Source organism: Oncorhynchus kisutch, linkage group LG25 (genome assembly GCF_002021735.2).
Source record: "Oncorhynchus kisutch isolate 150728-3 linkage group LG25, Okis_V2, whole genome shotgun sequence".
Lineage (NCBI taxonomy): Eukaryota > Metazoa > Chordata > Actinopteri > Salmoniformes > Salmonidae > Oncorhynchus > Oncorhynchus kisutch.
In genome coordinates this window covers 14,687,691-14,705,712 of record NC_034198.2, presented here as the reverse complement: position 1 = coordinate 14,705,712, position 18,022 = coordinate 14,687,691, and the positions used below count along the sequence as shown (strand labels likewise).

The 18,022-nt window shown below is 43.0% G+C and overlaps 1 protein-coding gene across 3 annotated transcripts in view; it reads left to right on the top strand.

Moving 5' to 3' along the window:
- Positions 1-18,022, top strand: part of pcdh15b (protocadherin-related 15b) — a 209,479-nt gene that overhangs the window by 53,854 nt on the left and 137,603 nt on the right. For all 3 annotated transcript variants that reach the window (XM_031805197.1, XM_020460822.2, XM_031805196.1), the window contains 2 exons: positions 15,918-16,078; positions 16,599-16,754. In XM_031805197.1, the coding sequence (XP_031661057.1) occupies positions 15,918-16,078; positions 16,599-16,754 (317 nt within the window). The remainder of the gene's footprint in view (positions 1-15,917; positions 16,079-16,598; positions 16,755-18,022) is intronic.

Sequence of the window (18,022 nt, the reverse complement as noted above, 5' to 3'; positions counted from 1 at the left end):
TGAAGTTTATTTGGATTTTTACGAATGATCTTTGAATGACAGGGTCCTGAAAAAGGGAAGTTTCTTTTTTTGCTGAGTTGTATATATATTTATATATTTATTTATATATATATTTATTTACACAATACCGGTTAAAGGTTTTAGAACACCTACTCATTCAAGGGTTATTCTTTATTTTTGTACTATTTTCTACATTGTGATGACATAACTAAGAAATAACACATGGAATCATGTAGTTTACAAAAAAGTGTTAAACAAATCAAAATATATTTTCTATTTGAGATTCTTCAAATAGCCATCCTTTGCCCTTGATGACTGCTTTGCACACTCTTGGTATTCTCTCAACCAGCTTCATCACCTGGAAGGCATTTCAATTAACAGGTGTGCAGCCCAAATAAAGGCTTCATAGAGTTCAAGTAACAGACACATCTCAACATCAGCTATTCAGAGGAGACTGCGTGAAACCGACCTTCGTGGTCGAATTTCTGCAAAGAAACCACTACTACCGCTCGAACCACTAGGCTACCTGCCGCCCCTTGTCTACATGAGATGGGAGTTCCATTCAATCATGGCTCTATATAATACTGTATGTTTCCTGTCAGAGCTATATGTAAGTTGATTACACAGACAATTTGGAATTTTCAGCACATTCTCATAAAAACAAGAATTGATGCAATCAATCTCTCTTCTACTTTGAGCCAAGTGCGACTGACATACTGTTGACATTAGTCCTCTGTGTGCATTGACGGGCTAGATGTGCTGCTCTGTTCTGGGCCAGATGCAGCTTTTCTAGGTCCTTTTTTGCAGCACCGGGCAATATTCAAGATTAGATCAAACTAGAGCCTGCAAGACCTGTTTGGTTGACTGTTGTTTTAAAAATGCTGAGTATCTCATTACAACACACAGCCCTTCCATACCTCTGCTTTTAGTTTTAGATATATTCAGGACTAGTTCATTACTAGCCACCCATTCTAAAACTGACTGCAACTATTTGTTTAGGGTTGCTGTGATTTCACTTGCTATGGTTGCTGATGGGTATAATGTTGAATCATCAGCGTACATAGACATACAGGCTTTGTTAAAGGCTAGTGGTAGATCATTAGTAAAAATAGAGAACAGTAAATGACCGAGACAGCTTCCTTGCGGAACACCACACTAATGTTTTACATTGGAGAAGCTTCCATGAAAGAGAACCCTCTGTGTTCTGTTGGATAGATTGCTCTCAACCCATGATTATGGTAGAGGATGTAAAGCCATTTCACATAGGTTTATCCAGTAACAGATTATGGTCAATAATATTTAATTCTGCGTTAACTAAAACCATACAACTCCCACAATCCTCTTTATTATAAATGTATTTTAGCCAATCATCAGTAATTTGTGTCAGTGCAGTACATGTTGAATGCCCTTCTCTATAAGCAAAGTACATTTGTTAATTTGTTCACATGGAACAGCACTGTATCAACAACAACAAAAATCCCAAAGTTTGCTGATTGGTTGGCTGTTCGAACCAGTAAAGGGCGCTTTACCATTCTTGGGTAGCGGAATTACTCTATTTTCCCTCCAGGTCTGAGGACAAACACTTTTTCCAGGCACAGATGAAAGATAACAGGAGTGGCAATGTAGTCCGCTACCATCCTAAGTAGTTTTCCATCTGGTTTCACATTATTGATTGACAACAATAATTTTCTAATTTGACTTGCAGTATCAAAGCCAGTGCTAATTTGTATTCGTAGAGCATGAATTTCTTTCCATTGTAAAGTATGCATTTAATCGAGCATAATTATTTTTGGGAGAGAGGTTTTGTGCAGGAGTCAGAATGTTTGCATTGAAAAGCTCTTTAGTTCAACTGTATATTTTCCAAGGTCAGAGGATTTAAGGGAATTTGTTCCTCGTGAAACAGTCATTTACCTGTTTTCACCCCATACTGCGTGAAAGCACCTTTAACTCCTCACTTAATGAATGAACCATGCCTCAGCATAAGAAATCACATGTTATGTAATTTAAGCCATGCCCTATCCGAAGCAATTGCTGTCGAGAATATATTTTAGATTGGCACCAGGATATTTCTCATATAGTATGTTTGTAGTTGTTCACTGATCCACAGTCAATTTATTTATTCAATAACATTGATTTCATGGGCCCCCCTTTTGAATTTCAGAGTTTGCTTCCTTGTGCAGGCATAAAGAAACACGCCTAAGCTTTGGAAAAACAGTGACGGACCACAAACCAAGTGCTGTGTATCACACAGATTAACATAGCAATATTATCATTCTCCCCGAAGTTGAATTCAATCATCCTTTTCCAGCTAGAGACCGAGAGGGAGTGTTGCCAAAATCACTGTTCTGTGAGATGAATTTGGAGAATAGACCTTTCTGCAGACACCGTAAAGATTTCGCTCTAAAATGAAAGCAAATCAGGTCAGCTGTAAATTTGTGAACCCATTTCCTTAAAACTTCGGCTTGTCTCAGCAAATTCATGAGTTTTTGTTCAGGTGTACTTCACTCTGTTCCGACAGCTGGAAAGTCATTTAATAGGAAATGAATAAAGTTATAGCCCTGACAACTTTTTATTATAAAGGGACAATTTTATGTATGATTGCCAAGTCATATAAACCTAAAGTGTCATTTGAAGATATAACCTTAGCCGGCTTTGACAATTGTTCTGTATTTCTCTGCAAATTCAACTGGGATAAAAACAATAGACACTGTGACATGGGGTTCATTGCTAGATGAATTTTGCTCTCCTATGGTCTTTTAATGTCGAGGCACAGTGGCGAGTGTCAGGTGTGGATGATGGAATCTGAGGTGTGGGGCAAGTGAGTGTGATGGAGGTGCACCCGAGGGTCATGCAGTAGTGAGGTATTCCCTCCCTCCCTCCCACACACACACACACACACACACACACACACACACACACACACACACACACACACACACACACACACTATGGCCTATGAGGCAGGAGAGAGGTGGTTAGCAGATCAGCAACCCTGGGTGTACACCCAATAGCACAGGAGACAAAGGTGACGAGAAGGGGGCGGGGTCAGGTAACGAGAGGGCTAGGAATCAATTGTGACATCACGAGGAAGGACAGGGGTCATTGATCTAATAGGACAGTACTGAGTGTGAAGGGGAGCTTCTAAGAGGGACAGAGTCAAAGGAGGCAGGGCATAGGTAGTCTGGTACCAGATCTCGATGCCATTTTTAAAACTCCATGCGATTACATACAGTACACCATGCTAAGGGATAGGTATCAGGCAGAAAAGATGACCAGGACTGGACTATTGAAATGGGGAAGGAGGAGATGGAATGGTGGACATCCAGTCCTGGTTAGCTATTTTTTACACTTCCTTCTTCTCCTGGTTACTTCCTCACCTCTTAACTCAACTCGTATTTAATTATCCCTATAATGTGGCAACTGTAACATTTTGGAAATATTTTACATTTGGTTACGCAGTACCAGTTATGCCGTTCCAGTCAGATTCGAGCAATACATATCTTTACAGTAATGCATAACATGAAACATTACCCTAAAACCCTTTTGTCCCGATCACCTGCCACTCTGGGAGGATAAGCATCTTTACCCAGGTCTGTACTGTTTATGAGAAGTGCTATCATTCAGTGATTGAGAACCTGTGTTGTTGCTGCCTGTGTCCCCTTTCTTCCCAGACTGCGTGGTAGTTTGCATTAGGACTCTCTGCCAACCACTGCTCTATTTCATTCTGGAAAGGTAGACCGGCAGATCGGCATTGTGCTCACAGTTTTATTTAGCTAGAGCCTTGGACTATGTTTCTTGATTAGACCAAAGTAGTCCCATGCTCGTGGAATGGTAGTGGTCAGGTCCTTTAAGGACTGTAGTACTTGCAGTTGCAGCAGAGAGCCAGTTTATGGGGACCATGTCCAATTGTTCTCAGGTTAGGGGTTTTAAAAGTGAAAAATGTCTTTAGGCTTCATGGTGATGGTAGAAAATATCACAAACGGACATTGCCCCCAGACTCACATGTACTCTAGCGTGTCTGGTCCCACATCCCACAAAGCAGCATTATTATTTCTAGAAGCAGATGGAGCCTTGGAGATGAAGACGATGTACAAGGCTGTACTGTGTCGGTCACCATTGGTCACGTTGACTCGCTCCCTCCCTAATGTTTTGTGTAGAGCTTATTTAATCTACCAGTACATCCTGCAGGAAATCTACCCTCACCCCTGATACGCCCATTTGATTTTATACTCATGTAATATTAATCTTCGGACTCCTCAGGACCAGAGTTGCTGACTTGTCAAGTAATGTCATGGCGAAATAGACTATTATCATTGTCAATGGCCAAAAACATATATTTCCTTCGATTCAATAACCTTGATTTATAATTGTCATACGGTATTAAGCCTATGTATAACACTGATATCTCATCAATGATCCCCAGACGTCACACTCAACATAAAATACATTTACACACTGAAACAATGTATTTGTATGTATTTTGCTTTTGCCACGTGCAACAGACTGGGAATCTGCTGCACCGTGTTCTTCTTTTAAGTACTGTTCATCACCACGGTGTATGTAGAAACGAACAACACGTGCCCGTTTGTCTTCGCCTTGATGGTATCACAACAAATGCTGATGTGCGTCAACAGGCAAAACAACGTTTGTGATTTTGGTACGTCGGGGAGTGGGATAACCCTCACAGAAGGAAAATAGATTGCAGGTCATTGGATCAGGTTTTGCCGAGTGAGAGTGAGATTGAAAGACTGTGTATGCTGTAGGGGCTTTTTTTTATGGAGCTGTAGACGGGGTTGGTTGTTTAGCAACAACGGGGCAAAACAGATGAGGTTGGCTTAGATTGTTGACAACTTGTAAGCTATACAAGACATGGTATCAACAACATGATAAAACAAGCTGAGATGAGCCACTTGCGATTCCCCACATGGCAGTTTCTTGTCATTCTTGCCAGCAATCTGGCCAACCAGAATCATGACAACAGGCTGCCTTCTGCCCCATGGAGGCGCGCACATCGTTTTCGTGACGTTGTCATCCAACCCATCTATAGAGAGAGCAGCCGAGCAGATCAGACGTCTAGTACTTGATCAGTTATGACAGTTATGACAAACTAGTTGATCACTCCGATCGGCTTTTCTCTCAAACTGCAAGGCCTTCTATACTGTGTGTGACTAAAACCCCACTGACAATGATAGGCGAATGTAAATGCTTACATTCCATGCCATGGTCTCTGGTATTTATAAGAATAAAATAATATACCTTAGACAGGCACTCTATAGCTCAGATGTAAGGAATTTATTCAATAACCGTCAGGATTTTGTGGTCTCAGTTATTCCATATAAAAAGCTTGAAATTGACATCGGGTGATGTGCAGTTATTTACATCCCCCAACAATATGCCCAATAGCAGTATGCCTACTAACAAAATATCCCTGCCAATGAGGGTACTCTACTCTGTCTAGGCAATTCCAGAAGAGATAATGGACCAACATCAGTCTCTCTGCTGCCTGTCCTACTGTATATGCTTTCTCTGCATGGGGTGAATGGGAACATTGTGTTAATGTGTAAACAGCCAGCCTGACCCAGCAGCAACCTTCTCCCTGTGTCCTGGAGGCTGGAGCCCAGTATGATCAGACAGAGAGCCAAGCCAAGCCCCCCCCCCCCCTCCATCTACGTCACCAGTCACAGGTGCTCTGCCAGCTTGCGGGACCATGTCAGGCTGCCAAGATGCCATCCCATTTGCCAGCTGCTGAGGGACCTGCACGACTCCGCTCACTGCTAGTCAAATGTCAGCCTACAGCTGCCGGAGAACAGGGAGTGGAGTGGAGTCTGTACCTGTGCTCTAACTCCAACACCGTCGGCATCAACCACTAATGTGTTCTTTAACCATCAGTGTAGAATAACAACCATCTGGCTGCTGTACACAAACATAGTAGGGAAGGAGCTACGATTAGAGAGTGATAAGGAAGACATGAATAATGTGTAGATGGTAAAAACAAATGTGTAACGAATGGAAATGTTCCAGCACCAATAGCTGAACTTCCGGGAAAGCCCGACACTTCTGCTTTTGATATCTTTCAGATTGATGACTTGATCTGACGAGGATTCCAGTGGAGATTGACATTTTGCCCATTGGTGTGTCTGTCTGACACGTGCATCACAGTTGGGAAATTGCAGATATTTCTACTTATTCTGTCCAAGCAAATGAACAAGTGAAACATATTGTCTGTCATCAAACATTTAAATGAACGCCATCACAAGGAAGAAGAGTCCCTTAGCACATTAGAGGAATGATGCAGCCAGTGAACCAAGTCTCACCCCAGTTTCTCATAGAAATTTGCGATGTTTACCTGTGCGGATTCCTTACGCTCTCATCTAGTAAATGTAAAAACAAAACCTATTAACCTTTTTCAGCTCAGCTTGTAATTCTCTTTAGTTTTTATCCCTGTAGATATTGGCTTAGTTACATGCATTGTTCCCACTTCCCAGAGTCTTCACTGGTAAACAGTTACTATTGTATTGGTGGAGAAGTACATTGGACCTAGTTACCTCAACAGCAACATACAGCACATCACGCCAAAACAAAAGCAAAGGGGCGGTGAGTTCAACTTTAAGAGACAGTTGCAAACCTAAGGCTGTGTGTGTGTGTGTGTGTGTGTGTGTGTGTGTGTGTGTGTGTGTAGTCATCTGTTGATTGAACATGCAGATCTTTGAGGATCTCTGTCTGCAGGGACCCTGGTTTTCCAATCAGGCAACATAAAAATTGTATTAAGGAATTTAGGTAGGAACCAACTATAGTAAAAGAAAAGAAAAAAGAGGCATGGAAAATGTAAATGAAAGAAGTACTGAAGGTGACAGGGTTTTGGTAGCACGCACACTAATGTAAATCCAATCTTGATCGTACGCCGTACACACACTCGTTCTTATTCAAATTCTACATAGCCAAGCATTCTAGTCTGTTGTCAGAAACATGCTTCAAACACGATAGTAAACTGCTTCAAGCACAAGTTGTGGCTTTCACATTCCCATATACTGTCAACATACAGCAACGGTAATCCTCAAATATGTGTTTGCATTAAACTGCGCCTCAGTGTAAAAATGGCAGGTTATTTATCAGTCCTTGTAGCCTGCTGTGCCTTGATAGGAAAACTTCTGACTCTATGACACTTAATGTAGAAAAAACCCCAGCTGTTTTTACTGTGCACTAAGAACAGTCAAACAGTCAAGGAGAGTCGTGAGGTTGGAGAGTCGTGTTCCTCTGTACATTTCATCTGTCTTTCTTGCAAAGTTCTGCTAGCTAAGCAGAGCTACTCCAGGTCACTCAGCCAGCGCTGCTAGAGGCTGGAGCCAGCCTGAGGTTAACTACTCAAGTCAAAATGTATTTGTCAAATGCGGAGAATACAACAGGTGTAGACTTTACTATGAAATGCTTAATTACGAGGCCTTTCCCAACAAGGCAGAGTTAAAAGGTAAGAGAATGTGAGAATGAAAATAGAAAATAGTAACAGAATAAATAACAATAACAAAGCTATGTATACTGAACAAAAATATAAACACCATTTATTTGATTTTACTGAGTTACATTTAATATGAGTAAATTAATGAATTAGGCCTTAATCTATGGGTTTCACATGACTGGGAATACAGATATGCATTCCAATTGCCATTGATAAAATGCAATCGTGTTCATTGTGCATAGCTTATGCTTAACCATACTGCCACCATGGGGCACTCTGTTCACAATGTTGACTTCGGCAAATGGCTCGCCCACACGACACCATACATGTACGTGGTCTGAGATTGTGAGGCCAGTTGGACGTACTGCCAAATCCTCTAAAACGACGTTGGGGTTGGCTTATGGTAGATAAATTAGCATTAAATACTCTAGCAACAGCTCTGACGGACATTCATGCAGTCAGCATGCCAATTCCACACACCCTCAAAACTTGAGACATCTGGCATTGTTTAGTGTGACAATACTGCATATTTTAGAGTGGCCTTTTCTTGTCCCCAGCACAAGGTGCACATGTGCAATGATTGTGCTGTTTAATCAGCTTCTTGATATGCCACACCTGTCTGGTGGATGGATTATCTTGGCAAAGTAGGAATGCTCACTAACAGATATGTAAACAACATCTGTGGGAAATACACTTTTTGTGTGTATGGAACATTTCTGGGATCTTTTATTTCAGCTCATGAAACATGGGACCAACACTTTACATGTTGCATTTTATATTTTTGTTCAGTGTACAAGGAGTACAGGTACTGAGTCAATGTGCAGGAGTATGAGGTAGTTGAGGTAATATGTACATGTAGGTAGGGGTAAGAGTGACTAGGCAATCAGGTTACATAATAAGCAGTAGCATCACCGTATGTGAAGAGTGTGAACATGTGTGTTTGGCGTCAATATGCATGTGTGTGTTTTGTGTTGTGAGCGTATGTGTGTGTTGGAGTGTCATTGTAAGAACAGTACCAGTCCAAAGTTTGAACACACCTACTCATTCAAGGGTTTTTCTTTATTTGGACTGTTTTCTACATTGTAGAATAATAGTGAAGACACTATGAAATAACACATGGAATCATGTAGTAACCAAAAAAGTGTTGAACTAATTATTTGTTAAAAAAAATGTAGATTCCTCAAAGTAGCCACCCTTTGCCTCGATGACAGCTTTGCACACTCTTGGCATTCACTCAACCAGCTTCATTTGGTAGTCACCTGGAATCCATTTAAATGAACAGGTGTGCCTTGTAGAATTAGAAGATAGAAGATAGCCCTATTTGATAAAAGACCAAGTCCATATTATGGCAAGAACAGCTTAAATAAACAAAGAGAAACGACAGTCCATCATTACTTTAAGACATGAAGGTCAGTCAATCTGGAAAATGTCAAGAAATTTGAAGGTTTCTTCAAGTGCGGTCGCAAAAACCATCAAGCGCTGTGATGAAACTGGCTCTCATGAGAACCGCCAAAGGAATGGAAGACCCAAGTTACCTCTGCTACAGGGGATAAGTTCATTAGAGTTAACAGCCTCAGAAATTGCAGCCCAAAGAAATGCTTCAGAGTTCAAGTAACAGACACATCTCAACATCAACTGTTCAGAGGAGACGTGAATCAGGCCTTCATGGTCGAATTGTATTTATATAGGCCTTCTTGCATCAGCTAATATATCAGTGCTGTACAGAAACCCAGCCTAAAACCCCAAACAGCAAGCAATGCAGGTGTAGAAGCACGGTGACTCGGAAAAACTCCCTAGGAAGGCCAAAACCTAGGAAGAAACCTAGAGAGGAACCAGGCTATGAGGGGTGGCCAGTATTCTTCTGGCTGTGCCGGATAGAGATTATGACAGAACATGGCCAAGATGTTCAAATGTTCATCAATGACCAGCATGGTCAAATAATAATAATCACAGTAGTTGTCGAGGGTGCAACAAGTCAGCACCTCCGGAGTAAATGTCAGTTGGCTTTTCATAGCCAATCATTGAGAGTATCTCTACCGCTCCTGCTGTCTGTAGAGAGTTGAAAACAGCAGTCCTGGGACCGGTAGCACGTCCGGTGAACAGGTCAGGGCTCCATAGCCACAGGCAGAACAGTTGAAAATGGAGCAGCAGCACGGCCAGGTGGACTGGGCAGAGCAAGGAGTCATCATGCCAGGTAGTCCTGAGGCATGGTCCTAGGGCTCAGGTCCTCCGAGAGAAAGAAAGAGAGAATTAGAGAGAGCATACTTAAATTCACACAGGACACCGGATAAGACAGGAGAAGTACTCCAGATATAACAGAATGACCCTAGCCCCCCGACACATAAACTACTGCAGCATAAATACTGGAGGCTGAGACAGGAGGGGTCAGGAGACACTGTGGCCCCATCCGATGATACCCCCAGACAGGGCCAAACAGGCAGGATATAACCCCACCCACTTTGCCAAAGCATACCACCAGAAGGATATCTTCAACCACCAACTTACTACCCTGAGACAAGGCTGAGTATAGCCCACGAATATCTCCCCCACGGCACAACCCAAGGGGTGGCGCCAACCCAGACAGGAAGACCACATCATTGACTCAACCCACTCAAGTGACGCACCCCTCCTAGGGACGTCATGGAAGAGCACCAGTAAGCCCGTGACTCAGCCCCTGTAATAGGGTTAGAGGCAGAGAATCCCAGTGGAGCGAGGGGAACCGGCTAGGCAGAGACAGCAAGGGCGGTTCGTTGCTCCAGAGCCTTTCCGTTCACCTTCACACTCCTGGGCCAGACTACACTCAATCATATGACCTACTGAAGAGATGAGTCTTCAGTAAAGACTTAAAGGTTGAGACCGAGTCTGCATCTCTCACATGGGTAGGCAGACCATTCCATAACAATTTAGCTCTATAGGAGAAAGCCCTGCCTCCAGCTGTTTTCTTAGAAATTCTAGGGACAATTAGGAGGCCTGCGTCTTGTGACCGTAGCGTACGTGTAGGTATGTACGGCAGGACCAAATCGGAAAGATAGGTAGGAGCAAGCCCATGTAATGCTTAGTAGGTTAGCAATAAAACATTGAAATCAGCCATAGCCTTAACAGGTAGCTAGTGTAGTGAGGCTAGCACTGGAGTAATATGATCACATTTTTTGGTTCTAGTCAGGATTCTAGCAGCAGTATTTAGCACTAACTGAAGTTTATTTAGTGCTTTATCCGGGTAGCCGGAAGGTAGAGCATTGCAGTAGTCTAACCTAGAAGTAACAAAAGCATGGATTAATTTTTCTGCATCATTTTTGGACAAAGTTTCTGATTTTTGCAATGTTACGTAGATGGAAAGAAATAGTCCTTGAAACAGTCTTGATATGTTTGTCAAAAGAGCCATCAGGGTCCAGAGTAACGCTGAGGTCCTTCACAGCTTTATTTGAGACGACTGTACAACCATTAAGATTAATTGTCAGATTCAACAGAAGATCTCTTTTGTTTCTTGGGACATAGAACAAGCATCTCTGTTTGGTCCGAGTTTCAAAGTAGAACGTTTGCAGCCATCCACTTCCTTATGTCTGAAACACAGGCTTCTAGCGAGGGCAATTTTGGGGCTTCACCATGTTTCATCAAAATGTACAGCTGTGTGTCATCCGCATAGCAGTGAAAGTGAACATTATGTTTTCGAATGACATCCCCAAGAGGTAAAATATATAGTGAAAACAATAGTGGTCCTAAAACGGAACCTTGAGGAACACCGACATTTACAGTTGATTTGTCAGAGGACAAACCATTCACAGAGACAAACGGATATCTTTCCGACAGATAAGATCTAAACCAGGCCAGAACTTGTCCGTGTAGACCAATTTGGGTTTCCAATCTCTCCAAAAGAATGTGGTGAACGACGGTATCAAAAGCAGCACTAAGGTTTAGGAGCCCGAGGACAGATGCAGAGCCTCGGTCTGACGCCATTAAAAGGTAATTTACCACCTTCACAAGTGCAGTTCAACATAGTAGGGCCAAACACAGGAAGCAGCTCTTTCAGTAGTTTAGTTGGAATAGGGTCCAGTATGCAGCTTGAAGGTTTAGAGGCCATGATTATTTTCGTCATTGTGTCAAGAGATATAGTACTAAAACACTAGTGTCTCCCTTGATCCTAGGTCCTGGCAGAGTTGTGCAGTCTCAGTACAACTGAGCTTTGGAGGAATACGCAGATTTAAAGAGGAGTCCATAATTTGCTTTCTAATGATTATGATCTTTTACTCAAAGAAGTTCATGAAATTATTACTGCTGAAGTGAAAGCCATCCTCTCTTGGGGAATGCTGCTTTTTAGTTTGCGACAGTATCAAAAATACATTTTGGATTGTTCTTATTTTCCTCAATTAAGTTGGAAAAATAGGATGATCGAGCAGCAGTGAGGGCTCTTCGATACTGCACGGTACTGTCTTTCCAAGCTAGTCAGAAGAGTTCCAGTTTGGTGTGGCGCCAATTCCGTTCCAATTTTCTGGAAGCTTGCTTCAGAGCTCGGGTATTTTCTGTATAACAGGGAGCTAGTTTATAATGAAAAATGTTTTTAGGGGTCCAACTTCATCTAGGGTATTGCTCAAGGTTAAATTGAGTTCCTCGGTTAGGTGGTTAACTGATTTTTGTCATCTGACGTCCTTGGGTAGGCATAGGGAGTCTGGAAGGGCATCAAGGAATCTTTGTGTTGTCTGAGAATTTATAGCACGACTTTTGATGCTCCTTGGTTGGGGTCTGAGCAGATTATTTGTTGCGATTGCAAACGTAATAAAATGGTGGTCCGATATTCCAGGATTATGAGGAAAAACATTAAGATCCACAACATTTATTCCATGGGACAAAAATAGGTCCAGAGTATGACTGTGGCAGTGAGTACGTCCAGAGACATGTTGGACAAAACCCACTGAGTCGATGATGGCTCCGAAAGCCCTTTGGAGTGGGTCTGTGGACTTTTCCATGTGAATATTAAAGTCACCAAAAAATAGAATATTATCTGCTATGACTACAAGGTCTGATAGGAATTCAGGGAACTCAGTGAGGAACGCTGTAAATGGCCCAGGAGGCCTGTAAACGTTAGCTATAAAAAGTGATTGAGTAGGCTGCATAGATTTCATGACTAGAAGCTCAAAAGATGAAAACGTCGTTTTTTGTAAATTGACATGTGCAATCGTAAATGTTAGCAACACCTCTGCCTTTGCGGGATGCACGGGGGATATGGTTACTAGTGTAACCAGGAGGTGAGGCCTCATAACACAGTCAATTCATCAGGCTTAAACCATGTTTCAGTCAGGCCAATCACATCAAGATTATGATAAGGTATTAGTTCATTGACTATAACTGCCTTTGAAGTGAGGGATCTAATGTTAAGTAGCCCTATTTTGAGATGTGAGGTATCACGATCTCTTTCAATAATGGCAGGAATGGAGGAGGAGATTGCTAAGGCGAACACTGCCGTGTTTAGTTTTGCCCAACCCAGGTCGAGGCACAGACACGGTCTCAATGGGGATAGCTGAGCTGACTAAACTGACTGTGCTAGTGGCAGACTCCACTAAGCTGGCAGGCTGGCTAACAACCTGCTGCCTGGCCTGCAACCCATTTCATTGTGGAGCTAGGGGAGTTAGAGTCCTGTCTATGAGAGCACCCCTCCAGCTAGGATGGAGTCCATCACTCCTCAACAGGCTAGGCTTGGTCCTGTTTGTGGGTGAGTCCCAGAAAGAGGGCCAATTATCTACAAATTCTATATTTTGGGAGGGGGAGAAAACAGTTTCAACCAGCGATTGAATTGTGTGACTGCTGTAGAGCTCATCAACAATTACTCGATGCCGACACATCTTTCTAGGCAATTTACACGCTGAAGCTATATTGCGCTTGGTGTCCTCTGACTGTTTCATCCTAACGTTGGTGCCGACGTGGATAACAATATCTATATATTCTCTACACTCGGCAGTTTTAGCTTTAGCCAGCACCATCTTCAGATTAGCCTTAACGTCGGTAGCCCTGCCGCCTGGTAAATAGTGTATGATCGCTGGAGGATTCGTTTGAAGTCTAATACTGCGGGTAATGGAGTCGCCAATGACTAGGGTTTTCAATTTGTCAGAGCTAAGGGTGGGAAGCTTCGGTGTCTCAGACCCCGTAATGGGTGGAGTAGAGACCAGAGAAGGCTCAGCCTCTGACTCCGACTCGCTGCTTAATGGGGAGAACCGGTTGAAAGTTTCTGTTGGCTGAATGAGCGACACCGGTTGAGCATTCCTACAGCATTTCCCTCCAGAAGCCATGAGAAAGTTGTCCGGCTGCATGGACCGTGCGAGGGGATTTATACTAACGTTACTATCTGTACTTACTGGTGGCACAGACGCTGTTTCATCCTTTCCTACACTGAAATCACCCTTTCCTAACGATTGCGTCTGAAGCTGGGCTTGCAGCACAGCTATCCTCGCCGTAAGGCGATTGTTCTCCTGTATGTTATGAGTACAGAAGGCATCATGTTAATGTTGCTACTTAGCTTCGGCTGTTGGAAGTCCTGACAAACCATATCCAGACAAAACGTCCGGAGTGAAAAAGTTGAATGAAAAAAAGTTGAGTGAGGGGAAAAACTAAAAATACAAACTGTAATTAAAAAGTAAAAACCGTAAAGTTGGTAGCAAAGTAAGGTTGGCAACAAAACGTACAGCAGCACGTAAACAAGTCTGCAAGTTGTGACCGCAAAGAAACCACTACTAAAGGACACCAATAAAAAGAAGAGACTTGCTTGTGCCATGAAGCACGTTGGACATTAGACCTGTGAAATCTGTTCTTTGATCTGATTAGTCCAAATGTGCAATTTTTGGTTCCAACCGCCGTGTCTTTGTGAGACGCAGAGTAGGTGAATGGATGATCTCTGCATGTGTGGTTCCCACCGTGAAGCATGGAGGAGGAGGTGTGGGGGTGCTTTGCTGGTGACACTGTCAGTGATTTATTTAGAATTCAAAGCACACTTAAACAGCATGGCTACCACAGCATTCTACAGCCATATGCCATCCCATCTGGTTTGCGCTTAGTGGGACTATCATTTGTTTTTCAACAGGACAATGACCCGAAACACCAAGACCAAGAAGGAGAGTGATGGAGTTCTGCATCAGATGACCTGGCCTCCACAATTACCCAACCTCAACCCAATTGAAATGATTTGGGATGAGTTTGGAAGCAGCCAACAAGTGCTCAGCATATGTGGGAACTCCTTTAAGACTGTTGGAAAATAATTATTCATGAAGCTGGTTGAGAAAATGCCAAGAGTGTGCAAAGCTGTCATCAAGGCAAAGGGTGGCTACTTTGAAGTATCTCAAATATAAAATATATTTTTGATTTGTTGAATTTTTTTGTTGCTTTCTACATGATTCCATTTCATAGTTTTCTACATTCTACAAAAACATGAATGAGTAGGTGTGTCCAAACTTTTGACTGGTTCTGTATCAGTGAGTGGGCTCCAACTGTCCATGGGCGTTAGTGTGAGACGCATCACAGCAGGCTGGAGCAGCCATGACGTGGCTAGCAAAGGAGAAAGAGATACGTGGGCCTGTCTGCCCTTCCCCTGACTTCCAGCCTAGCTGCATACTGGATGTAGGCTAGACATGGGTTTGATTGCCTTTCCAACTGCACAACAGTTGATGTCAGAAAAGGTGTGTGTGTGTGTGTGTGTGTGTGTAGCCTTGTGGTTAAGAGCGTTGGGCCAGTAACCGGAAGGTCACTGCTTTGAATCCACCGAGCCGACTAGGTGAAAAATCTGCTGGTGCCCTTGAGGCACTTAACCCTAATTTCTCCTGTAACTCACTCTGGATAAGAGCGTTTGCTAAATGGCTCAAATGTAAAAATGTTTATGTATACAGGTACTGTGTAATTAGCAGAGGCTGAACTGGCCAGTGCTTATCTGAATTAGAATGAATGTACATGGACTGCAGTACCTTCAGCCTTGGGCTTCATCAAAGCTTGGTACCAGGCAGGCACTTAGTCCTTATCTGGACTGCAGCAGCAAAGTGTGTGTGGGAAAGCAGGCATAGCATGTTTCAGACAAGGTCGTCAAGAGCCCAAATGTAATTTTAGCTTGGCCGCCTCCCTGGTTTTTATAGACCGATAGTTTAAGACATATTTTCCGACGTTTTGTAGCATTCAAATGGTCTCCTTTGATTTGAAAACATTTCAGTCAGGCAGTTGTCTGAGGTTTTTCTATAAGAATGTTTTCATTGTCAGAAAATAAGTTCCATGAGTGTGAAGCGTTGTTTTCCTGGGCACACTGCTCTCTACTCCTGTTTTTCTGAAAGATCGTAACAATAGCTCGTAAAAGAGCACTCGAGAAGAGTGAGATTAACAACACAAGGGAATGTTGCCTAGGGAAAACCTTCTCCCAGCAGGTATATTTATCACAGCTCTGTCAATCAACTCCTGGCTGCATTTCAAATGAACCACTTTTTTTCTTTTGTCTCATAAGGAACGCTTTTGGTTGAGAATATGCAAATCCAAGGCCGAGCGGAAGACCCAGGTAGAACCATCTCTCTCTCCCTCCGAGACAACTACAACCACTGGGTAATACTGGACCCCGTCAGACAGAGGCTCTACCTGAACAGCACCGGCAGGGCCCTCGACCGAGATGTAAGCATTCAAACACGCTACGAGTATTCCAATGTTTTTGCTGTGGGGTTTGGGTTACTCTAAAGCAGAAAAAAACAGTTCACCGCAAGTTAGCGACACATTTACATTCCCTTCAAATACATCCTGAGGTAAAATAAGCTCCACAGCATACTGTAGCCACGTTGTGTTTCTTTGCATTCTGTTTCTTTGCATTCTCCTATTAAACATGTACAGTGTGCAAGCAACAAACCTATCCATTCTTGAAAGAAAAGTCCTGCACATGCACTGAACTGTACACTTTGAACAGTGCACCGGATAGAAACGTTGGCTAAATGGTATATGTTATGTACCGGTGTTAGCGTAGTTTATGCAAATAGAAAAGCAAAGCATACGTCTGATCTGAAGCATAACTTTCTTTACATGTTCTACACATCAATCCCAGTCATTTTGTTCAGTGTGAACCAGTTGAAAGGAGACAAATGACTCTCTGTCCCCTGCTGTCCTTGGTTCCTTCTGAAACTATGCTCCCCCCCCATCTTAGCCCCCCTCCTACATCCATTCCATCGTGGTCCAGGTCCAGTGCACCAACGAGCTGGTCGGGAGCATCATTCGACACGAGGTGCGCATCGTTGTGAGGGATCGCAATGACAACACGCCCCAGTTCCAGAAGCCTCGCTACTATGTTGCCATAAACGAGGTGAGACCCCCAGGACAACCTAGTTAAATATTTTTTACAATCCAAGACGATGTGTCTGACTCTCGCTCCGAGTTCATAGGCCACCATTGAGCAGTATCTCATTTACTTAGTATTGAATATTTCAGTCCGTTCAACCTGAATAGGGCCATACAATTTGGGAAAGGCTGTAAAAATGTGAAATATTAGCCATTGCTCAGTGACTGTGGACTGGTAGGTACGGTAATGAATTCAAATCTAATTACATTTATTCCCATGAAGCTTTTTTGACTGTTAAAGAGACTAAGACTGTGGTCATTAAAATTACTGTAACTATAGCTACTGTAGGATCTTCCCACATTTTATTCTGGAGACCTCCTGATTTTTTTGTGTGGTTTAACATTGATGGCCCATCCAACCCCTGGGACTGCTTGGGTCTTGGGTCTGTGGTTTAACAGTGGGACCTCCATGGGTCTCTATGTCGCTTAACAGTGGGACCTCCATGGGTCTCTATGTGGCTTAACAGTGGGACCTCCATGGGTCTCTATGTGGTTTAACAGTGGGACCACCATGGGTCTCTATGTGGTTTAACAGTGGGACCTCCATGGGTCTCTATGTGGCTTAACTTTGGGACCTCCATGGGTCTATGTGGTTTAACAGTACATTCTCCATGGGCTCTGGGCATAGAGGGCCACAGAGCAGCTGGTATCTCACTGAGGTGTCCCACCAGGGGACAAATTAGCTACATGGTGATTTTGCAGCTTTTCCCTAATAGAAAAAGGGTCCCCTGAGTGTTTCTGTGTTAGATTGAGCTCATTAGCGAGCAGCCTTTTTGGAGTAGCAGACAGAGAAGACAGCCCCTGCAGAGGCTTCTGTTCTCAAACTATTGGAAATGGTTTGCTTTCGTTATTCTGCTCTACAGATTTATTTTCACACAGTTTGAAATGTTGGTAAAACTTTACTTGGATAGTTCATCTGTAGATGCTCTACACACTATCAGCAACATTTTCAACTATCTACTAACCCTAACCCTAGCTCTAGCTCTAACCCTCACCTTAACCCTCATCCTCACCCTAAACGTAACCCTTACCCTGACCCTTATCCTAACCCTAAACGTAACCCTTACCCTGACCCTTATTCTAACCCTAAACGTAACCCTTACCCTGACCCTTATCCTAACCCTAAACGTAACCCTTACCCTGACCCTTATTCTAACCCTAAACATAACCCTTACCCTGACCCTTATCCTAACCCTAAACGTAACCCTTACCCTGACCCTTATCCTAACCCTA